A 25,443-nucleotide genomic window follows, 5' to 3' on the forward strand; every position below is an offset into this window, starting at 1 on the left:
GGCCCATAGGAATGCATGGGAAGACATTCTCAATGTGCGATTCGCAATTAGAGAATCGCAAATTGAGAATGCAATTTCCAGGGTGTCAAAAGGTCACCCTGTTGCACCACTGAAATATTTAGGTGTACACATGTGGCGTACATACATGCCCTAAGGGCATGTATGTGCGCCACATGGCACGTTGAAAAATGCAAAAAAGTGCATTTTTCAAAGAAATAGCAAATTAACACCTAATTGAAGTTGGTGGTAATTTGCTATTTCTTAAGGCCAAAGTGCACTTTTTCTGTGCTTCATAATTTGCATTTAAGGAATCGCAATTTGTAGTTCCTTAAATGCATCCCAAAAGGCCTTTTCCCATTCGCAAACGGGTCGATTCTGAGAATCAGCCCGTTTGCCAACGGGAAAAGGGCTTGATACATATGCCCCTTAGTCCTTGATATACTTATCCCATATTTCTGAGCACGGCACAGCTTTTTTCGTACGCTGTGTACATTTCAGATAAGAGCATGTTTTAACATATTTCTGTGGAATATACAATTAATTTAAGAGAATTAATCAAGTGTGTACAAATCACAGCAATGGAGAATACCTCCGAGGGTTGCTTGCTTGTGATATGCAATGAAAACATGTCTGCATATCACAGAACAAGCATTTACAATGCAACGGTTTCGCCTTTGCAAACGTTAGAGCTATTGGCATTGTAAATGACAAAAATTTTATTTATGTGTTGGTTTTGAAAACAGATAAATAAATGGCATTGTCATTTACAATGTCAATAGCTTAATCTCTCGCAAATGCCACACACAACACACACCCACAGAACGCCAGGCGAAACCTAAAAAACATTCCTAATTGTGTGCATGCTTGCTTACCTCTACCGGCCATGTTGCAAGTTTGGAAACAAACGTTCACAAAAACAACAACTCTATGCCTCATCATAAAAGGCGATTCATAAAGGGGGTGGTGATGGACAGAGTATCTGAATTAAGCAGAACACTCCTACCCAGTCAAAATATCAGGGCTTGATCCATCACCGTTTTTTAGCTCACTGCACCATCCCAGCTCAGAACCTGGCTACATGCAAATTAGTCTGACCCTGGCCCAGTGCATCATGGGAACAGGGCAGACCAAACTACCAAGCCAATTCTTTACTGGAAAGGAAACAAGCTTCCGGGGACCGGTTTCTGGCATTACAGCCGTCTTCGGCCCGGCTTGCTTGAATCCTGATGGTGCAGTGAGCAAGGGACTCACATCTGAGCATACCCTTCCACACTTGTGGTGGCCAAAACGATTCATAAAGGGGGTGGTGATGGACAGAGTATCTGAATTAAGCAGAACACTCCTACCCAGTCAAAATATCAGGGCTTGATCCATCACCGTTTTTTAGCTCACTGCACCATCCCAGCTCAGAACCTGGCTACATGCAAATTAGTCTGACCCTGGCCCAGTGCATCATGGGAACAGGGCAGACAAAACTACCAAGCCAATTCTTTACTGGAAAGGAAACAAGCTTCCGGGGACCGGTTTCTGGCATTACAGCCGTCTTCGGCCCGGCTTGCTTGAATCCTGATGGTGCAGTGAGCAAGGGACTCACATCTGAGCATACCCTTCCACACTTGTGGTGGCCAAAACGATTCATAAAGGGGGTGGTGATGGACAGAGTATCTGAATTAAGCAGAACACTCCTACCCAGTCAAAATATCAGGGCTTGATCCATCACCGTTTTTTAGCTCACTGCACCATCCCTGCTCAGAACCTGGCTACATGCAAATTAGTCTGACCCTGGTCCAGTGCATCATGGGAACAGGGCAGACCAAACTACCAAGCCAATTCTTTACTGGAAAGGAAACAAGCTTCCGGGGACCGGTTTCTGGCATTACAGCCGTCTTCGGCCCGGCTTGCTTGAATCCTGATGGTGCAGTGAGCAAGGGACTCACATCTGAGCATACCCTTCCACACTTGTGGTGGCCAAAACGATTCATTAAGGGGGTGGTGATGGACAGAGTATCTGAATTAAGCAGAACACTCCTACCCAGTCAAAATATCAGGGCTTGCTCCATCACCGTTTTTTAGCTCACTGCACCATCCCAGCTCAGAACCTGGCGACATGTAAATTAGTCTGACCCTGGCCCAGTGCATCATGGGAATAGGGCAGACCAAACTACCAAGCCAATTCTTTACTGGAAAGGAAACAAGCTTCAGGGGACCGGTTTCTGGCATTAAAGCCGTCTTCGGCCCGGCTTGCTTGAATCCTGATGGTGCAGTGAGCAAGGGACTCACATCTGAGCATACCCTTCCACACTTGTGGTGGCCAAAACGATTCATAAAGGGGGTGGTGATGGACAGAGTATCTGAATTAAGCAGAACACTCCTACCCAGTCAAAATATCAGGGCTTGATCCATCACCGATTTTTAGCTCACTGCACCATCCCATCTCAGAACCTGGCTACATGCAAATTAGTCTGACCCTGGCCCAGTGCATCATGGGAACAGGGCAGACCAAACTACCAAGCCAATTCTTTACTGGAAAGGAAACAAGCTTCCGGGGACCGGTTTCTGGCATTACAGCCGTCTTCGGCCCGGCTTGCTTGAATCCTGATGGTGCAGTGAGCAAGGGACTCATGTCTGAGCATACCCTTCCACACTCGTCTCATCCGTTTTGCCGGTCAGACTGATCCCGACCCCTGTAGATACAATAGAGACTTCAAAAATAAATGATTGAAGCGTCCTAAAGATTCCACTTCACGATATTGCTGCATTGAATAAGATCATATCACTCTTTTTATACATCTACTTGACGCCACGAGGATTCCACACTCAAGGCCCAGATTGTCGTAGATAGAGTGTTTTTTACATCCGGCTACCATCGTACATTGCCCTTGAAGGTCTAATTTGTCTTTTGTCACCAACCTGAGGCTTTGGTCTGCCGTACCACTAGGCATAGCTTCCGGCTGTGAAAAATCCCTCTCCGTGACTCTCATTGTGGCAACTGTCTCCACCTTGATTACAGTACAGCTCTCAGCAGTGTATAATTGACATCAGTCCTGAGGATGGTCTCGATAACTGTGCTTTAGGAGACCGAAACGTTGACACTCATCTTATCCCTGCAGTGTTTGATTCATTTTGTTTTGGGATAGATGCTCTTTTAGGTTTTGCTGTGTCATTTATTAGTTTATTAGTATCATTTATGTACCTGCATTTCCTTCCCTGCTTTGTTGAATTATTGCTGATCCAAGAACTTTTGATAAAATTCATTTTTTTACATACACCTTTGTGTTTTGTTGTTTATATGTTTTGTATGTGTTAAGATTTGTTAAATGTGATTCAAGAAATTAGATTTTTTGCATGTTGATGTATTAGTTACACATGAGGACAATTGATTTCTCCTCCTAAATGAAGTCCTATTAATTAATTGTTTCTAAATTAAATCATATCCCTTGAAGGCAACTTTACCCCTCTACTCAATTACCCAAGCCCTCAAGGGTTGATCTGGGTTGCTCACTTTTCTTTGATCATAATTTGCATATAGCCAGGTTCTGAACTGGGATGGTGCAGTGAGCTAAAAAACGGTGATGGATCAAGCCCTGATCTGTTGACTGGGTAGGAGTGTTCTGATTAACTCAGATACTCCTTCCATCACCACCCCCTTTTTGAAATATTCTGGCCACCACAAGTGTGGAAGGGTATGCTCAGACATGAGTCCCTTGCTCACTGCACCATCAGGATTCAAGCAAGCCGGGCCGAAGACGGCTGTAATGCCAGAAACCGGTCCCCGGAAGCTTGTTTCCTTTCCAGTGAAGAATTGGCTTGGTAGTTTGGTCTGCCCTGTTCCCATGATGCACTGGGCCAGGGACAGACTAATTTGCATATAGCCAGGTACTGAACTGGGATGGTGCAGTGAGCTAAAAAACGGTGATGGATCAAGCCCTGATCTGTTGACTGGGTAGGAGTATTCTGATTAACTCAGATACTCCGTCCATCACCACCCCCTTTTTGAAATATTTTGGCCACCACAAGTGTGGAAGGGTATGCTCAGACATGAGTCCCTTGCTCACTGCACCATCAGGATTGAAGCAAGCCGGGCCGAAGACGGCTGTAATGCCAGAAACCGGTCCCCGGAAGCTTGTTTCCTTTCCAGTGAAGAATTGGCTTGGTAGTTTGGTCTGCCCTGTTCCCATGATGCACTGGGCCAGGGACAGACTAATTTGCATATAGCCAGGTTCTGAACTGGGATGGTGCAGTGAGCTAAAAAACGGTGATGGATCAAGCCCTGATCTGTTGACTGGGTAGGAGTGTTCTGATTAACTCAGATACTCCGTCCATCACCACCCCCTTTTTGAATCATCATAAAAGGCGACAGTAGGCTTTGTTGACTCTTGTACAGTAAGTGGCACAAGGACCCAAACTAACAAACCAGAGCAAACCGGGGCCTAACCCCTCGCTGGTAATCTGGGGCCCAGTCCTGCACTTGCAGACGTTTTATCTGTTACAAAAGATGTATTCGCAATAGTGCTCACATTTAACGCAGTGCTGCTGCTGGTCTTTTAAGGTCTGGTGATGCCAGAAATCACTCAACTTTCCCTGTCCCGTTCCTTGAGGCCTAATAGCGCGGTTATTCACAGCTGTCAATCTATACCGCTAAACTCTGATCCCCACCGAAGCAAAGGCACCACAATCATAGGTGTGCGCCCTCTGCCCCCACCCACCCCCGCATAAGCTGCACTCCGCTCCGAGACATAACAGCACATAATTGTCGTGTTCTGCTTACATATTTGGAGACGGGCTTTCTGACAATAAGGACAAAGGAATGCCGACGCTGTAACCAACACCGCGCAGCTGTTATAACGAGGACTTCTTTATTCCGCCTAATTATTCCCCCTGAACACGGCTCCCAAATATCCCTTCGTTCTGCCCCTCGTGAGGCGCATCGAAGCCCGCCAGCTATTCCCAGGCTCCATCCACGTGAGCCCGGCCCTCGCCTGCCTTTAGTTCGCGAGTCTTTACTGCAAAACAGTATTTACCTGCTGTGCCACTCAACTTTCAAGGAGCGGTTACAGGGAAAATACTCATCAATTTCCCCCTTCGCGGGCTGTAATTTCATCATTACGGCTCGAATGCACATGCATTAGTCACACCAGCCCGCACGACGGGAGGGCGCAGGGACATTCCATTTCTGAGGCTGCTAAAACATTCAGCACTTCAAAGCCTAAAGGTGGGGGTGATTTATTGGAGCAGTGATGGTTAAACATTTACCGGCTTGCACCCCGTGGACAGTAAGATTTATTCTGCTTTAACTGTACAGAAAACATTAAGGCCGACGCTCGTGGAGGGCTGTTATACGGACTACAGTGATTGATTTTTTGCCTCTTAAGCCCGACGTGAACGTACTCACCGTGAGACCGCGGCGGGAGGGAGGAGGCACGGACAGTGGGCGGGCGGGCGGGAGGGAGAAGGCACGGACAACGGGAGGGAGGGCGGGGGATAAACAAAGGTTGGACAGCATCGAACACGGACAGTGGGCGGGCGGGAGGGAGAACTTCGAGAAGGCAGAGACAACGGGACGGCGAGAGGGAGGGTGTGGGGGCGGGACTTAAAAAAAGACCAAGAAACGCCCCCGAATCGCGTTCCGACGGCGAAAGAGTGATTGACAGCCAATCTCTTCCAATGGCTAGCCTCCATTTATGGAGCTAGCCAATGGAAGACAGAGGCAAGACAAAGCCCCATACTGTAGGATCATAAGATTTCGCCTGGGCGGAGCACTGCTTCGCAGTGCTACGGCCAGTCGAAACCTAAAAAGTCCATATGTTTCCGATGGAAATGTGTGGTAATATCGTGGTAAGTCTCCATGTTATGAAGGTTTTGCACAAGTAGGGTTAGGCAAAAATAAAATATAAAATGTCTTTTCAAATGTATTTTTGTGCATGCTAAACATTTTCCATTCATGTACTGCCCCTCCTAGGCTGCCCCAAAGCCCATACAAATAGGAGCTAAGGGGGCATTTTGTGCCACTTAGGCAGTGCTTAACAATAGCCCCTGCTGTCCCTGTGGTGCGGGGAGGGGGCGAACTCGAGGGGGGCCCTCTCCAGCACTGTGCATGGGCGAGCCGGAGAGCAACTGAGTGGGTCCAGAGCGTGTGGGGCCCCCTCCATGCACTTCGAAGGGGGACCCCTCAAGTTTTGTTATGCCACTGCACGCAGGACCCCCAGAACATATAATGACTATTAGATGATCAATAAAGGGTCCTTGAAATGTTTGAACGTATTGTATTTTCAAAGATGCTCTGCCAACTATCCCTAGGTGTTTAATACCAGATGCTGTAGGCATGAACAATTACCTCTATTACCTTTAGAGAGGTAACATTATTACTCAATACTCCTGCTCTAAGCATTGCTCCAGCACCACTGCAGTGGGGGAGGTGGGCTTCCGCAGTCGGGAGACCCGTCGTGACCCAGCTAGGCCCGTTCTAGCCGCGGCCCCCTGCATTGGGGCTGATTTGCGCATCGTTTGTGCTAGGACGGTACTAGTCTCACTTCTGCAGGCGGTTCCCCGACCACCTGCTCCCACCCAGCTAATAACTAATGACCAAGAGGTTTTTTTTTGTCGTGTCAATGACAGGCTTGTCTAAAACCTTTCACTTAGGATCACTAGGTATATGGAGGATTTTTTTTGTTTTGTTTATCTTGCTTTGAGGAGACTCCTAAAACAGCTCACAGACCCAATGCAACAAAAAGAAAAACAAAATGTCATCTGGAGAGACGCAGGAATTGTCAAACACATCACGGAGGTAGCTAGCGGTGCAGGTTTCTTTTGGAAACAGATGTGCGGTTTTCCATAAAGTGGCCCAAGGTGGAACAGGCCGGCACTTTTCTAGAGGCCGGCACTTGTCTGTGTGTCATGGCTCTCAGCAGGCTCTTGGGACGCGACATGGGCTGTCCGTGTCAGGTGTTCGCCTCAAGTGTTGCCTCCAGATGCCCCTTGTTACAAGTGCCACCGCCAGGCTGGCTGAAGTTCACATCACTTGACCCCTCCCCCCTTGCTAAAGAGGCGGTTTTACGATGGTACCCCACCTGCTTCAATACCACTAATGCCCAATCTGGCCTACAAAAGGTCAGGCAGATGCCCCCCGAGTGTCACGTGAGTTTATTGTGAGCTGCCAGGGGCGGGGCAGCGGCTGCACTAGCTGTCACTGGCCTGAAGGGGGCGGCCCACCCGCCTGCGCAGACGTGGGCCCCCATGGGTGTTGTGAGGGTGAAGACCGGGCCTCCTGTTAATGGTGGTGTAGGAGAAATGGCTAAACAAGAGCCCACTCCAGCGCATCAGCGATTGAAGCAGTGCACGGGCACACTTGGTTCCTTGTTCGTGAACTGATTCAAATGTTTCAATGTTGTCTGGAGTATTTTGTCGGAAAGTCGAATTTTAGTAAAGTGGTGGAAAACTGGAACCGGATTTGGTCATTTTAGCTGATGTTTTCAAGCAAATCCGCAAAACTCAAATTCCGCAACACAGTTGCCAAAAGTTACTCAACTCTCATTTAAAAGGATAAGATGCTTTGGGGTGAAACCATGTCACATCCGAGCCTAGCAAAATAAGGGCCAGCGAGTTTTGTGATAGCAACACATGTTGCTCGCTGAGCTACCTCAACCACCACACTGATGACTCAATCACTGCGTCACATATTTCTATAGGCTACACTGTACATATCTCAGTGGGACTGCTCGTTCAGTGCCAAGTGCCAACCCCACCCTCATTTCCTTCATTTACATATCCCCGTTACAGGCAGTTTTAGCACACAGCAGAGACCAGAGCTCTGTATGAACACAAGCAATGCACGAATGGATGAATGAATGGACAAAGGCGCCCGGGCGGCCAAACCTACCCTGCAGGATCTGGTACATGCTCCAGTAGATGCGCAGGCAGTTCTTCTCCTTCTTCATGCCGCGCTGGCAGCGGCAGCTGGATAGCGCCTTCTGCTTCAGCGCCTCGGTGGCGCTGCGGCACTCGTCCTTGGCATCCACCTTGCTGAAGTTGCCCTCCTTGCCGGCCACGCACTGGCGCAGCGTGCGGTACTTGCTGCTGCAGCTCGCCTCGTTCAGGCACTGCTCGCTGGCCCTCACGCAGTCCAGGCGCTCGCCGCCGGCGGCCGGCAGGGCCCTGACCTCCGAGCCGGACAGCAGGACGTCTGTGGGAGAGAGGGAAAGCGCTTACAGAGGGCACAACGATGGCAAGGCGCTCAGCGGCTGAAAGTTATCGACACAGAGTTGAAAACAAACACAAAGACACACAGGGCTCGAGACAAGCAAGCAACAAGCAGTAAAAGTCATCCCAGACACCCACACTTCAAATCCCGGCATGTGTATCGCACTGATGTGAGGGTTAACCTAGGGACCGAATAGGGCCAGAAGTTTCGAAAGTAGCTGGCAAGCGATGCGCAGGTATGATGGCCTTGGCAGTCCCTATCTTGTGTGTGATTTCCCGTGGTGGAGAGCAATGTGTGCACTGAAGGGTGGGCAGGTGGGTGGGTGGGTGGGGGGGGGAGAGTCATCCCAAATCCTGCTGGGAGACGAACAGTGCAAAGGAAGGCGGTGGTTGGCAGCGGACTGGAGACTTGGCATAGATTGCGCGCGCGGACAGTACGGTGGCACGCGCTTTTATATATAACAGGGGCCGCCGGGCAGCTTTACCTCGGACATGATGAAAACATCGTCGAAACCCTTATTTGTAAGTGACCACCACGCTTCACGGACTGTGTGGGCTGCTGGCTAAATTATCCACTGCAAGTAAGATGCGGACAGACTTCTAACCTCGGATTATAAAGTGACCAAGTGACCGCGGCGGGAGGGAGGAGGCACGGACAGTGGGCGGGCGGGCGGGAGGGAGAAGGCACGAACAACGGGAGGGAGGGCGGGGAATAAACAAAGGTTGGACAGCATCGAACACGGACAGTGTGCGGGCGGGAGGGAGGAGGCACGAACAGTGGGCGGGCGGGAGGAAGAACTTTGAGAAGGCAGGGACAACGGGACGGCGAGAGGGAGGATGTGGGGGGCGGGACTTAAAAAAAGATCAAGAAACGCCCCCGAATCGCGTTCCAACGGGGAAAGAGTGATTGACAGCCAATCTCTTCCAATGGCTATCCTCCATTTATGGAGCTAGCCAATGGAAGACAGAGACAGAACAAAGCCCCATACTGTAGGATCATAAGATTTCGCCTGGGCGGAGCACTGCTTCGCAGTGCTACGGCCAGTCGAAACCTTAAAAGAGAATAACGTAACTAATGTCCTATGGACGAAAACTAAACAGGACAGACAGTTGTGTTTCTTGCAACACTGAGATGTTATTCCTACCACAGCATACTGTGTTGTAAGGTGCACCTCCTGGTAGGAATTAACCATCTAGGCAAGCCAAGCAAACACTTGGTGGCAGACCCTCTTCCCGATTTTTCAGTAGAATAAATGACGGTCCGCACAGACTCCAGCCACTGCATTACCAGACAACCAAGTGACCTCTTCGACCCCCGGATACGATAGAGGACAGCACAGGTCAAGTAAAGCACAGTCACTGTCAGCGCTTACGAACTATTTTTAAAGCCGGGTCCACAAGCTCTGGAGTTGTGTGCACTGTCAAAGCTCTCAATTGAGTGGCCTGTCCTTTCAAATTAAACAAATTGTAGCGCTGATTGCAGTGATCTCCTCATCCCTCCAGGTAAATCCGTCGCTGCACGGTCCCAAGCGCAGCCTCGCCTGAGCAGTCACCAGAGTTGGAGCAGGCTCAGTCAGAGTCAGTCAGCAGTGACATGATGACACGCTAAAATAATTAAATATATTAGAATAAAATACCTGAAGCAGAGAGAGCAATCCACACTACGGGCCAGCCTCATGAGGCTCGGCAGGCACCAAGCTCTCTTCAGCAGATTAGATACCAAATGACTGCGCAACAGAGAGCGGGAGGACATGAGGTCACATCGGATCGGATCATCCCCCCCTCCACACACGGCTCCACGGCCTGTAACGCAACAACTGCAGGGCAGATTGTAATATTTGGAGCTCTGAGTCGGAGAGCAGATCTTTAACTATTTACTAACTGTGCTGCTGCTGGCCGCAAGTGAAGTCTGCTGCGGTCAGTGGCAAAAATGTGTGACAATGCATTTCGGTGGGTGATGCGGGAACACCACACTGAAATGCGTTAGCGTCATGCCTGATGCATGACACTTGGCAGGCATGAATACAAGCGTTATTCTGACTATCAAAGATTAATTTCTCCACCTGCAACAGAAACGTGAGAATGAAACAAATACAATAAGCACTTAAAATTCAGCTTTTCTCCACTATGGGAGACCATTCATGGAGAATGCATTTCAGGCCTACAGGAACCAGCCAACATCAGAGCGAGGCACCTAGGCGGTATAGAAAACCACATATAAATGAAAATGTTATCAAGCATTAATAAATCAACCAGTTACATGAGCACATCAAATATGTAAAATTGTAAGCAACCTACACGGATTCTACACATTAATGTTCCAGTTAAACATACCTGAGTTCAGACATTAATATAATGCATGTTTGCAATACATTACATTTCGATAAATGAACTTCATTAGTCGAATTTAAACGAATATTAAGATTGTAATTATTCAGGACACAAGTGCCACGTTAATCTCTTCACATTGTACAGAATATTTCTATCATCTCACCTTTTCATGGTATAACGTTTCAAATTCAAAAGCTTTATTCGACAGCATTGTCATAAAAGCATTAACACCCTAACCTATACATCAGTAAATACTATTCTAAAATACAGGCACATTTTAAAACACGCATTAAATACAAAATGCTGACGAATCATAACTAAGAGGAATGCATTTAGTACTAAAAGTTCCAGTTCACCAAACATGATTAATTAAATAGTTAGGGGCAGATATGTGATAACTGGCGCATCCCCAGGGATGCGCCAGTTAACATGCGCCACGGTGCGCCACTGCTACGCCACCCATGGTGCGCCACATTTATGATGCGGCGCACCATGGTGCAAGGAAGTGAGGATGCGTGACGCATCTCTCGACATACGGGCGGCGCATTGCAGGAGTCATGTCACAAGTGCGACATGACTCCTGCAATGCACAGGAGCCACCTATACTATGCATTGTGCGTCACCCTTACGCCTGCTTCAAGCAGGCGTAAGGAAGTGACGTAGAAAGTGACTGAGTGAAATCTCATAGATTTCACTCAGCCACTTTTGCGAGGCGCACCTGCCCCGGAACGCCTACCCTGCGCCGGAACGCCCACATGCGGCGCAGGGCTTTACAACGTGACGCATCTGCCTAGATGCGTCACGTTGTAAATCGTTCGTAGGGATGCGCCACGTTTACGCCGCCTTGCGTGACGCAACAGCAGCGTAAACGTGGCGCAAGGGCTTCATAAATCTGCCCCGTAATCTACATGAAATCACGATACATTTCTTCTTACTCCACTGGCTAAAGTGCGAGTGCGAATAATCCATGCCCATCCTAGATATTTTGCTACTGCAATTGCTAAAGGAGGGGAGCTATTTGATCCCAAGATTCTAAGTGCTTCCTGGCACCTACGTGTCCCTAAATTCTGGCACGCTGGTTTTAACCACCTCCTTCTTGTATAACGTTTCACATTCTAATGGCTAAATGTTAACACGACAAAATAAATGCAGATGCAAACTACTTGTGATTATGATGCACCTCTACAAATGAAGAGCACCATTGCGTTCTATCAGTCATGATTCTGGTCAAAATACAGAGGTGTGCAATGGTGTGGTTAAGCAGTGCCATTTTTATACTGAGCATATTTATGTTGGATTCTAGGAAATGTGGACTTATGGTTGTATGGTTGGTAATTACTGCTGCCCCGAGTACATATGGAGATTAAGCTTAATGATTCCTTCCTTGTTTATACAGCTAGCCGATTTTTTTTTTTTTTTTGTGCGATGCAACTAATTTGTGTTGATCGATTTTTTGCAGGCCAATAAGCAGACACGACCAAGTGAATGTTTACTTCCAACAACCAACCATACGTTATCACAAAGACATTCCAAGTCATACATGTGTCAGACGGACTCTAGCAATAGAGGTAAGACCTTAAATACAGCCTCATACAATTTATTCTTAATAAATATATTGAAGTTCTATTCTTAGTTGTACTGTGATCCTGGACCTAGTGTAAGCTGTTGTCAGGGCTCTTTTGTAGGTTGCTTTGTGAGAAAAGCTCACTATGTTTTACTCGCCTGCGTTCCAACAGAACTTTCAGGGAACGTTCAGTGGAACCAGAGTTTAAGAGTAGTCCAGGTATTATTTAAACATATGCTTTAATTACATAACCCGCAACTGTTCACAACTATGAACACGTACAATTTAAAAACTATGTTACACACACACACACAGGGAATCAGTCATCCACATCATACAATCACGACTGTTTCTCAATATAGTGGAGCAACATCCAGAAGTGTACCCAAGATACTGACCACGCACGTTATGCAAAATTGTTTGTGAGACTGAGTTGCAGGAGCTTTCATAAAGGGTCAGAAACGACCCTTTGGGTTGCCCTCAATGTGAACAAAAGACCTGCCCCGAGCCACTGTATACATCGTGTTGGATCCTCTGTTTTAAACACCGTCTGTGCTCCATGAAAACATTAGCTTTCCCTTGAACACGGCATCGTTTTGGAGAAGAAGTGGAGTTGAGGAGGCTTTGTGATATTCCTCAGCTGGTCTGCCTACACAGCCTACCTACACCAAGAGGGATTAATATTTACCCATGCTTAGGTGCACCTGCCTCGAGCAGTGTTATGTTCCTCTTATGTGTAAACTCAAAAAACTGTTTTCTTCTCACCTCCCTAACACGACTCTTAGGACCGAGAACACTGTATCTAAGATTGATGCAAACTCATGAGCATTAAGGAACAGTAATCACTGTTACCTAAAATAAAACAGAAATAACAAAAAAGCATTGATAAACGGAATAGGTTTCACCTTTGTGATTAATAATAATGTTTTTTGTGGTAAGTTTTAGCTGGGTGAGCAGTTGTGCATAATAAGTTGCTGAAACTCCATAAAAGTGTTATGACTTGTTTATTGAGACAGCCAATACATTGTGCAGTAACTGGGTAACTAATATAGTGTGGGTAGATTAGGTGAAGGGTGGTGGAGAAAGAAAAAATAAATATGCAACGGCCAAGCATGTTTGAAATGCCTGTGGCCATGGGGAGATTAGCACTGCGCAGCCAAAACTTAACAAGCATGATATATGTGTGTCTAAATGTTGAAAGCATTATTTTGTTGCAACCTTTCAACCCTTGCAGAATGGGCTCGGCGTAGAGGTCGCCATTTTATCCATCTCTCTTACTAAGACGGATGGAGCTATTAAAATAAAGACAAACTGGGGCGTGGCCATGCCACGGACAACAATGGCCGCCTGGCGTTGAAGCTCCGCCAGCTGACCAACAAATCCTGAGTTTAATCCCTCATCCAGTGTGTCTGAGCGGGTGATGCCGGGGTTGATGTCTCCCGGAACCGGTGCTGCATAGTTGCAGATATCCCCAGAACGACGCGGAGCCTGTGCGACCGAGATGTTGGGTCTCATGACTGCGACATGCTCGTGAAGAAAATGGCAGCTTCCAAGAGTGTCGGACCAGGGTACAGATGCTGAGGACTTCAGCTGTGTCAACTTTCATGGTTCAGGCCCCGTATAGCCGTTGAGTGTTCTGGGTGCCGGTTGGGCGTGTCTCTGCCCCCCCTGTTTACTCCCCTATGGCGCTCCGACATCCAGTGGGGCGCTGATGTGGGGCCGATACCTGTCTGACTGCCGGGCCGTTCCTGGGCCGCGCGACCGCCTCAACCCCTATGGCCCATCTTAGTGTTGGGGGAGGGAGCGGACGGCTCGGGTCATGGTTTGGGCACAGCCTGAGACCGCCTAATGCCCCAGGTGCCCGGTACATCTCCTTAGCTGCCCCCCATTCAATAGCTGAACGGCAGCATGACCTTTGCGTGATATAAATGATGCACGGTTTGTTTGGCTGTCATCTGGTCTTCCAGCCTGCACTGATTGAGCCGCAGTTCCTTTACTGGCCGCCCACACAATACAGTAGTTCAGCAGCGGACATCCACCAGCCCATTGCATGCATGAACTCTGGTCCACGGCGCCATTGTGATATCAGATGTTAGCCCCCTGGTGTCCTCCCTAGCCGTTGCCCAGTTTGAAGTGCTACATATCCTGTTGCCTCTTTCCCTTGGGCGCACTGACATAAGGCTGGCTTGACGATGTGGTGGGCTGGCTGGAGGTGCTGCAGGTGCTGCTTTGACGACTGTGGAGACTTGGGGACTCTGTGTGGCTGCAGCGGCTAAGGGATACGATCACATCCTGGCCTTGAGTGGTGCTCCCTGCAGCGTCCCTGGCACATCTCTGGCCTGACCCCGCAAGTTCTAAAGCGGCATGGGCAGCAAGGACCCGAAAAAAAGAACACTCCCGTTTGGTAAACTGGTGGAACAAAACACGGAGAAATGGCCGGACATGGCAGAGCCGGGTCCGAGCCCGAATCGCGGGCCCCTCCAGCAGAGTGGCTCCAGGAGATGAGACCAGGCTTTCAGGTGCTGGACGGCCGTTTTGACTCCCTCGCCAAGACTCTTGGGTCGTTAGGCACCAAGATCCAGGCGCATGACAGACGTCTTGATGTGATGGAGGCCTGGATCTCCAATATAGAAGATGGGACTGCGCAATCGACCAAGAGATTAGATATACTGGAGCGTATATTGAAAGACATCACCATAAAGAACGAGGATCTTGAAGCGCGCAGTCAGCGCAATAATGTCCGTATCCTTGGGGCTCCGAATCCACCGCCATGGGTCGCCTCGACATCTTTGTGGAAACATTGCTGTCAAACCTGTTCAGGAGAGAGTCCTTCACACCTGGGTTTGTGGTGGAGCGGGCCCATCGTACTTTGGAACCTCGTCCAATCAGGGCCTCCCCCCGACCTCTTATTGCCCGCATCATGAACTTCCGGGATCGGGATCCTGCCCTTCGACTAGCAAGAGAGAGCGGGGAAACCATCTTGCAGGGCTCCAAAATTACACTGTATCCAGACTTCACTGTTATGGTGCAAGAAACCAGGCGCAAGTTTACTGGAGTCAAAGCCACGCTTCGTAATCTTGGCCTTCAATATGGCATGCTGTATCCTGCACGGCTGAGGGTGGAGGTGGGGAGTCGTCACGTTTCTTTGATAACCCTACCGAGGTCCAGGAATTTTGGCGCACTTATAAACACAGAAATAAACAACGGCAAGAAGACAGGTGTGATCCATCCCCTCCTCACAGTGGTTCCGTGGCCAGTCTAGAACTCTTCTCAGATTCCGGTGTTGGGTGACATTGACGTACCAATATCCTTGATTGATCTTAAATTGAGTTGGGATTATATGATGTCACAGTTTAAGATAAACTTCACAGTTGGTTGACTGACGTGGCGTTGCCGCCCCCCATGGTGGAAACCTTGGGAATATGGTTATTTGTTCTGATGTACCCTTATAACGCAACATTGTTTCACTGTACAACAATTGGGTACTTTGTCTTTTGGTTGCAGATTGGGGTATGCCTTACCTTTAATGCAGTAGGGCTGGGTGGTGGGAGGGGGGCGTGGGTATGTTACAATGTCTTCATTATAGATTGTCGTTATTGTTGTTTTATGCTTAGGTCCATTGCTTTCTTATTGACTCGAATCGCGTTAGAATCCTTACAGTTTACAAATGGCAAAGCCAGTTTTGATAAAGGGTCCCTCCAATCTGTCCATGCTGTCTTGAAATGTTTGTGGCTTAAACAATAACCGCAAAAGACAGCAGGTGGTGCACTATTTGCTGAGACATAATGTAGATGTTGCCTTCCTGCAAGAAACGCACTTACCGGTTTCAGATACAGCGCGTTTTGCTTCAAGTTGTGTGGCGCACAGGTATTTTGATAATTTTAGCAACTATGCAAGAGGAACCGCGATTCTGATCCACAAGAGGATCCCCTTTACCTGCCAGCTAGTTGTTAATGATAGAGAGGGCAGGTATACTATTGTCACGGGATCCTTGATGGGACATAAGGTCACACTGTTATGCGCCTAACACTGATTCCCCAGAATTTTTCCATGAACTACACGCACAACTCTCCAAACTAGAACCTAGTCTGATTTTCATGGGTGGCGATCTCAATCTTCTACTTAACACTGGTTTAGACAGCACTTCAGTCACACCAGATATGAAGCCACAAGCGCGACACACACTGCTAGAGCTCTGTGACCAATTCTCTTTGACATTTGGCGCAGGGGCAACCCCACTTTCACAAAATTCACACATTATTCGAGTCAGCCCGACACATGGACCAGGATGGATTTCTGGCTCCTATCCCCCGATGTGTCCTCGTGGTACTAAATGCTGATTAGGCTGCCTAGACCCTACTCTGAACACTCACGATTCTGCTTCGTCTCCAGGACCCACGTCCAGAGGGGTAACGAGAGGCAGTGGCGCTTCCCAGGTTGGGCCCTCCTTGACGATCTTTTTCGTCACGAAATCGAAGAAGCAATAGAGGACTATTTCACACTTAACACTGGCTCGGTGGACACCTGGGCGATGTTGTGGGAGGAAATTCAAAGCCTATATCCGAGGCGTATGCATCTCTAAACGTGCAGGTGTGCTCAAATCTCTGCGCACAACTATAGCCAAATTGGAGGGCGATTTAACAGCTCTCGGCGGGGAGGCTCAAGATCCCTAGGCATCCCCCTCGCAGGGACGGAGGCTGGCCCTCCTTGCAGAATACAGGGAAGCTGCGGATCGTGAGATCCTTTATTTAGGCAAATATCAAAGTGCCCGTCGCTACGGAGAAGGAGACCGCCCGGGTTGCACACTGGCACAAACGCTTAGACCACCCTATAGCAAGGCCTGCATTGCCGAGATTCGCTCTGCGAACGGGACCCTACTCACATCCCCCACGGATATTCAGGATGAATTCCGGTCGTATTACACCACATATACGGGACATCATCAACACCTCCTTCGACACCGCCACCTTCCCGGAGAGCTGGAAGCACGCCGAACTCAGCGCTCTACTTAAGAAACCATCAGCCGACCCCACCGACCTCAAGAACTACCGCCCCATCTCGCTGCTCCCGTTTCCGGCAAAAGTCATCGAGAAGACCGTCAACAAGCAACTGGCCACCTTCCTTGAGACAAACGGCTCCCTTGACCCCTCGCAGTCTGGCTTCCGGGCCAACCACAGCACCGAGACCGCCCTGATCGCAGCTACCGATGACATCCGAGCCCTGCTCGACAACGGAGAAACAGTGGCCCTCATCCTCCTGGACCTCTCCGCGGCGTTCGACACTGTCTGCCACCGCACCCTAATCCAGCGCCTCAGCAACATCGGAATCCAGGAGAAGGCACTGGAGTGGATCATCTCCTTCCTCGCCGGAAGGACACAGAGAGTCCGCCTCCCCCCGTTCAGTTCGGAGGCCACCGAAGTCATCTGCGGCGTCCCTCAGGGCTCCTCACTCAGCCCAACACTCTTCAACGTCTACATGAGCCCCCTCGCAGCCATCGCACGCCAGCACAACCTCAACATCATCTCCTACGCCGACGACACCCAGCTGATCCTCTCCCTCACCAACGACCCCGCCAACGCCAGAGCCAACCTGCACGAAGGAATGACAGACGTAGCCAAGTGGATGTCGAACAGCCGCCTGAAACTGAACTCAGACAAGACGGAAGTCCTCATCCTGGGATCCTCACCCTCCGCCTGGGACGACTCCTGGTGGCCCCCCGCCCTGGGCAGCGCACCCAAACCAACAGACCACGCACGCAACCTGGGCTTCATCCTGGACTCCTCCCTCTCCATGACCAGACAAGTCAACGCCGTCTCCTCGTCGTGCTTCAACATCCTGCGCATGCTACGTAAGATCTTCCGATGGATCCCCACCGAGACCAGGAAGACGGTCACCCAGGCCCTAGTCACCAGCCATCTGGACTACGGCAACTCCCTCTATGCCGGAACCACTGCCAAACTCCAGAAGAGACTCCAGCGGATCCAGAACACCTCAGCACGACTCATCCTGGACATCCCCCGTCGCAGCCACATCTCCGGACACCTGAGAGACCTGCACTGGCTCCCGGTCAACAAGAGAATCACCTTTCGGCTCCTCACCCACGCACACAAAGCCCTACACAACCAAGGCCCAGGATACCTCAACAGCCGCCTCAACTTCTACGCTCCCAAACGCCAGCTTCGATCGACCAGCCACGCCCTCGCTGCCGTCCCCCGCATCCGAAGAGCCACCACAGGAGGAAGGTCCTTCTCCTACCTGGCCGCCAAGACTTGGAACTCCCTTCCGACCCACCTCCGCCTGACACAAGACCACCTCGCCTTCAGGAAGCAGCTCAAGACCTGGCTGTTCGAGCAGTAGCGGACCCCCTCCCCCAGCGCCTTGAGACCCTCCGGGTGAGTAGTGCGCTATATAAATGCATTGATTGATTGATTGATTGATACAAGTTCATACAGGGCTGTGACCCGACTAGGCAGGAGGCATATCTCTCTGAATAGGCCCTTGTATACCTTGAAAAAGATATGCAAGACTTCATGGCGGAACCTATTACTGAGACCGAGGTATGTGGAGCAATAAAAGTGCTGTGTGGATCCTCCGCCCCTGGCCTAGATAGTTTTACTGGGGAGTTCTATAAAGCCTTCTCTGACCTACTGGCGCCGAAGCCCATTGAGGTGTATGCCGAGGCCCTGGAAAACCAGACCCTACCGCTCACGCTAAGTGAAGTGGTTATCATTCTCCTGCCTATGACGGTAAAGACACCACCCTCTGCGGATCCTATGGGCCACTTTCGCTATTGAATGTGGATTACAAAGTCCTTGCAAAAATTGTCGCTAATAGACTTTCCCAATTATTAGAATTCATCATTTCTCCAGCACAATCGGGTTTTGTTCCCCGTCGGTCGACCTCTTTAAATTTGCGAACCCGGCACGGGTCAGGGCTGTCCTTTGTCGCCTCTGCTGTTCATTCTCGCCATGGACCCACTAATACGTCACTTCCAAGAGCATCATCTGCATAGAGGGCTACAGTTTAGAACGGCCCCCCTGTTGGTCTCTTTATATGCTGACGACACTTTCCTCTATGTGCAGGAGCCGCACCTGTACCTCGATCCGCTCCTCAGGGAGATTCTTCCATTTGGGCTGCATTCTGGATTAGGCATTAATTGGCGCAAATCAATTATTTTTCCTTTGACTACCAGTACATCCCCTTGGGAATGTGAGTTCCCTTTGGAATGGTGCTTGGACACAATTAAATATCTTGGTATTCAATCAATCAGTCAATCAATCACAGCATTTATATAGCGCGCTACTCACCCGGAGGGTCTCAAGGCGCTTGGGGAGGGGGGGTCCGCTACTGCTCGAACAGCCAGGTCTTGAGCTGCTTCCTGAAGGCGAGGTGGTCTTGGGTCAGGCGGAGGTGGTTCGGGAGGGAGTTCCACGTCTTGGCGGCCAGGTAGGAGAAGGACCTTCCTCCTGTGGTGGCTCTTCGGATGCGGGGGACGGCGGCGAGGGCGTGGTTGGTCGATCGAAGCTGGCGTGTGGGAGTGTAGAAGTTGAGGCGGTTGTTGAGGTATCTTGGGCCTTGGTTGTGTAGGGCTTTGTGTGCGTGGGTGAGGAGTCGGAACGTGATTCTCTTGTTTACCGGGAGCCAGTGCAGGTCTCTCAGGTGTCCGGAGATGTGGCTGTGTCGGGGGATGTCCAGGATGAGTCTTGCTGAGGCGTTCTGGATCCGCTGGAGTCTCTTCTGGAGTTTGGCGGTGGTTCCGGCGTAGAGGGAGTTGCCGTAGTCCAGTCGGCTGGTGACGAGGGCCTGGGTGACCGTCTTCCTGGTCTCGGTGGGGATCCACCGGAAGATCTTACGTAGCATGCGCAGGATGTTGAAGTACGACGAGGAGACGGCGTTGACTTGTCTGGTCATTGAGAGGGTGGAGTCCAGGATGAAGCCCAGGTTGCGTGCGTGGTCTGTGGGTTTGGGTGCGCTGCCCAGGGCAGGGGGCCATCAGGAGTCGTCCCAGGCGGAGGGCGAGGATCCCAGGATGAGGACTTCCGTCTTGTCTGAGTTCAGTTTCATGCGGCTGTTCCGCATCCACTCGGCTACGTCTTTCATCCCTTCATGTAGGTTGGCTCTGGCGGTGGCGGGGTCGTTAGTGAGGGAGAGGATCAGCTGGGTGTCGTCGGCGTAGGAGATGATGTTGAGGTTGTGTTGGCTTGCGATGGCCGCAAGGGGGCTCATGTAGACATTGAAGAGGGTGGGGCTGAGCGAGGAGCCTTGAGGGACTCCGCAGATGACTTTGGTGGCTTCTGATCTGAACGGGGGGAGGTGGACTCTCTGTGTCCTTCCGGCGAGGAAGGAGATGATCCATTCTAGTGCCTTCTCTTGGATTCCGACGTTGCTGAGTCGCTGCACTAGGGTGCGGTGGCAGACAGTGTCGAATGCCGCGGAGAGGTCCAGGAGGATGAGGGCCGCTGTTTCTCCGTTGTCGAGCAGGGCTCGGATGTCGTCGGTGGCTGCAATGAGGGCGGTCTCGGTGCTGTGGTTGGCCCGGAAGCCAGACTGCGAGAGGTCGAGGGATCCGTTTGTCTCGAGGAAGGCGGCCAGCTGCTTGTTGACGGTCTTCTCGATGACTTTGGCCGGAAACGGGAGTAGCGAGATGGGTCGGTAGTTTTTGAGTTCGGTGGGGTCCGCGGAAGGTTTCTTCAGTAGAGCGCTGAGTTCGGCGTGCTTCCAACTCTCCGGGAAGGTGGCGGTATCTAAGGAGGTGTTGATGATGTCCCGCAGGTGGGGCGCGATGACAGCGTCGGCCTTGTTGAAGACATGGTGATGGCAGGGGTCGATTGGAGATCCGGAGTGGATGGAGTTCATCGTGCGTAGGGTTTCTTCGGTGGTGATCTGGGTCTAGGTCCAAGCATGGAGGGTGGTTGTGGGCGGTGCAGGTGCGGTCGTGGGGTGCGTCGGCTGTGTGCTGAAGCTGTTGTGTATGTCTGCGATCTTGTTGTGGAAGTAGGAGGCGAGGGAGTTGCAGAGGTCTTGCGATGGGGTGATGTCGTTGTTTTCGGCGCTGGGGTTGGAGAGCTCCTTGACGATGTTGAAGAGTTCCTTGCTGTTGTGGGCGTTGTTGTCCAGTCGTTCCTTGAATGCGGTTTTCTTGGTGGCGTGGATCAGTTGGTGGTGTTTTCAAGTGGAGAGCTTGAGGGTGGTCATGTTGTCTGGTGTTGGGTTTCTGCGCCAGGCTCTCTCGAGGGCTCGGCAGTTCTTCTTGGAGCTCTTGAGTTCGTCGGGGAACCATGGTGCTTTCTTGCTGCCGGGTCTGCTGGGCGGGGTCCTCAGTGGGGCGAGGTCGTCTGCGCAGTTGCTGATCCACTTCGTGAGGTTGTTGGCGGCCTGGCTGGGGTTCGCTGAGCTGGCGGGGGGGTCCCGGCTCAGGGATGCGGCGAGTTGGTCGGCAGTAATCTTGTTCCAACTTCTGCGTGCGACCTGTAGCTGGTGGTGGTGGATCGTGTTCTTTCTGAAGCTGAAGTGGACGCAGCTGTGGTCCGTCCAGTGGAGTCCGGTGGTGTGGCTGAAGGCGATGTCCTTGCTGGAGGAGAAGACGGGGTCGAGTGTGTGTCCGGCGCGGTGCGTAGGGGTGGTCACCAGCTGCTTGAGGCCGAGGTTGGCGAGGTTGTCCAGCAGGGTGGTGGTGTTGCGGTCGTTGTTGTTCTCCAGGTGGAAGTTGAGGTCCCCGAGGAGGATCTAATCAGCGGAGGGGAGGGCGTGCGGGCTGATGAAGTCGGCGATGTCTTCGCTGAATTGTGTGCGTGGTCCCGGGGGTCTGTAGATGAGGGTGCCTCTGAGGGTGGTCTTGGGGTCGGTGTGGATCTGGAAGTGCAGGTGTTCGGCGGTTGTGAGGGTGTCGACGGTGTTGGTCGTGATGCGGATGGTGTTCCTGTGGATGATGGCGATGCCTCCTCCGGTCTGGTTGCTGCGGTCCCTCCGGGAGATCTTGTATCCGTCCGGGATGGCGATGGCGATGTCGGGTGCTGAGGAGGCGTTCATCCAGGTTTCCGTGAGGAAGGCGACGTCTGGTGATGTTGTGTCGAGCAGGTTCCAGAGCTCCACGGCGTGTCTGTGGACGGAGCAGGTGTTGAGCAGGATGCACTTCAGGTGGTTGGGGCTGGTTCTCGGCTTGGAGGGTGTGGATGCCGTGCAGGTCCGGATGCCGGAGAACTTGCAGGAGAGACAGCTGAAGGGCCCGTGGGTGCATCTCGGGGTGGCTCGGTAGCACCCAGGGATCCGGCCGCAGTTCAGTGCGTTGAGTTCGGTGGCGTTGTAGGTCCGGCGGGTGGGTTGGTGTCTGCGGGGGCCAGGGGTCCGGGTGCTGGGCGCGGTCCAGGCGCGGACGGGCGCAGACGGGCTTACCTTTGGCGCGCCTTCGGCGCACAATCGGCGCGCCCGCTACGCGTCAATGCTGTGCGTTTGCCACTCTGCCATATCTGGAGAGTGGGGGGGCGGAGCGAGGGAGGAGCAGCTGGGAGGCGGGAGCGGGGCGGCGAATGGGAAGGGAGTCAGAGGGAAGGGGGCGGGGCCGCAGGGGGGCAGCGGCGGGGAGCGGGGAGGTGGCGGGAAACGCGACCGGGGCTGGGCACAACAGAGGGAGAATGTAAATGTAAATGTTTTGTACTTGTATAGCGCACAGCTACCCGCAGTGGGTTTCCCGGCGCTTGTACGAATACCGCAAGGGAACCCTTCCTGGCTTTCACTGTGAAGTGTCCACTCCTGGGCACCCCATGGTGCAGACCAGGCATCCCTCGCGTTGTGGGGGCCGTTGTGGAGACTAAGCAAGCTATTGCCCAGAGTTGCAGCGTGGGACCCATGATCAGAACAGGCACTGAGGCGAGAATATCCGGTCAGGGGAATTAATGAGCCCGAGACCCGCTGAGGCGGGAATCGAACCCTGGTCCCTGGCCAGAACTCTGCATCGAGGTCTGCCTGCTCTAACCATTGAGCCACACTTCTCCACAAAAGAGAACAAAATAACGAATAAGCAGAGGGCAGGGGCACAACGGGAGGACAGCAGAGAAAATACAGTACAATGAAAAATCAAACAGGGAACAAAGCAGCGACAATACAATAAAAATTAAACAGGGAACAACGCAGCTCAGCAGAGGAACTACCACCGCAGCAGACCAGGAGCACAGCTGCGGGCAGCGGCAGCACTCCGCGGGATTGGGGGCAGCCTGGGCTCACTCGCAGAGAGTGTGCGCGGTGCTTGGGGTGACCGGCCCAGAGGGTCAGAGGTCACTGCCCACTACTGCGTGCACTCTGTAATATATCGCCCAGTGGGAGGGATTCTTATTCACCTTGACCCAGTCCAGATTATTCGACTAAATTATGGCAGGCAGTAGCGAAATTGGAGACTCAGGTGGACAGGTGGCTCCGGTTTCTGTTATCCATGGCTGGTAGTATTGCCATAATCAAAATGATGATCCTCCCCAAATTTCTTTTTTTTTTTTACAATATCCCTATTCCCCTCACGCACAGTTTTTTTTCATCTCTGCGTTCTCATCTTCTCCGACTGGTTTGGGACAGAAAGCAGTTTTGTGTAAGTTGGAGGATACTCTTTTTCCCATGTGATAGAGGTGGCCTCGGGGTTCCGGAATTTTTATTTATACTATTTGATGGCTCAGTGTAGTTTTGCCTACGCTTGGTACCATCCAGATGCTAGGATTCCGTATCTGTGCCCAGAGGCTGACTTAGTTCTTCCTGAGCGATTGATGGCCGTTCTGCCCAGAGGAGAACCTAGGGATCCCGTAGATATACTGAGAGTCTTAACCACTAGTTGGGCTAAGTGAAGTGGTTATCATTCTCCTGCCTATGACGGTAAAGACACCACCCTCTGCGGATCCTATGGGCCAATTTCGCTATTGAATGTGGATTACAAAATCCTTGCAAAAATTGTCGCTAATAGACTTTCCCAATTATTAGAATTCATCATTTCTCCAGCACAATCGGGTTTTGTTCCCCGTCGGTCGACCTCTTTAAATTTGCGAACCCGGCACGGGTCAGGGCTGTCCTTTGTCGCCTCTGCTGTTCATTCTCGCCATGGACCCACTAATACGTCACTTCCAAGAGCATCATCTGCATAGAGGGCTACAGTTCAGAACGGCCCCCCTGTTGGTCTCTTTATATGCTGACGACACTATCCTCTATGTGCAGGAGCCGCACCTGAACCTCGATCCGCTCCTCAGGGAGATTCTTCCATTTGGGCTGCATTCTGGATTAGGCATTAATTGGCGCAAATCAATTATTTTTCCTTTGACTACCAGTACATCCCCTTGGGAATGTGAGTTCCCTTTGGAATGGTGCTTGGACTCAATTAAATATCTTGGTATTCTTATTCACCTTGACCCAGTCCAGAATATTCGACTAAATTATGGCAGGCAGTAGCGAAATTGGAGACTCAGGTGGACAGGTGGCTCCGGTTTCTGTTATCCATGGCTGGTAGTATTGCCATAATCAAAATGATGATCCTCCCCAAATTTCTGTATTTTTTTTAACAATATCCCTATTCCCCTCACGCACAGTTTTTTTTCATCTCTGCGTTCTCATCTTCTCCGACTGGTTTGGGGCAGAAAGCAGTCTTGTGTAAGTTGGAGGATACTCTTTTTCCCATATGATAGAGGTGGCCTCGGGGTTCCGGATTTTTATTTATACTATTTGATGGCTCAGTGTAGTTTTGCCTACGCTTGGTACCATCCAGACGCTAGGATTCCGTATCTGTGCCCAGAGGCTGACTTAGTTCTTCCTGAGCGATTGATGGCCGTTCTGCCCAGAGGAGAACCTAGGGATCCCGTAGATATACTGAGAGTCTCAACCACTAGTTGGGCATGGAGCAGGCTCCATCGCTAAGCTGGTTCATCAGTTTTGTATTCGTCAGTTCTGCCGCTTCCCAATGCTCGCTGGCTTCCCATTTCAAGTGAGAAACTGGTACAACGCACACTAACTAAGTTTAATATTTGTACAATAGGAGACTTACATCCTGATGGCCACATTTTTTCGGCCACTGAGGAGGCCCGTTTTCAGGAGGCCACGTTCATGGATAAATGTGTGCTCAAACGTACTCGGCCTTGCGGGCCACACTTACTGGCTTTCCGTTAGAACCTGACTCGTTCGCTCCTCTGTCCCACATTATTGAGAGCAATAGTGGAGTGCACATAGTATCCAAACTCTACAAACTCTGCATCACACACCTCCCTATCGTGGACAGCAGACTATGTGTGGAATGGGAGACGGATTTGGGTCACCAGATTACAGACGTCCAATGGACGGTCTGCTGCAGAACTACAAAAGACTTTTCCCTGATTAGTCGCCACAAATTA

At 50.8% G+C, this 25,443-nt stretch overlaps 1 protein-coding gene across 10 annotated transcripts in view; it reads left to right on the forward strand.

Moving 5' to 3' along the window:
- The window catches only part of TOP6BL (TOP6B like initiator of meiotic double strand breaks), a 2,208,219-nt gene that overhangs the window by 1,547,321 nt on the left and 635,455 nt on the right, over positions 1-25,443 (forward strand). For all 10 annotated transcript variants that reach the window (XM_078660845.1, XM_078660847.1, XM_078660851.1 and 7 more), the window contains one exon: positions 11,987-12,095. In XM_078660845.1, the coding sequence (XP_078516971.1) occupies positions 11,987-12,095 (109 nt within the window). The remainder of the gene's footprint in view (positions 1-11,986; positions 12,096-25,443) is intronic.

Source organism: Lissotriton helveticus, chromosome 9 (assembly GCF_964261635.1).
Source record: "Lissotriton helveticus chromosome 9, aLisHel1.1, whole genome shotgun sequence".
In the NCBI taxonomy this organism is placed as follows: domain Eukaryota; kingdom Metazoa; phylum Chordata; class Amphibia; order Caudata; family Salamandridae; genus Lissotriton; species Lissotriton helveticus.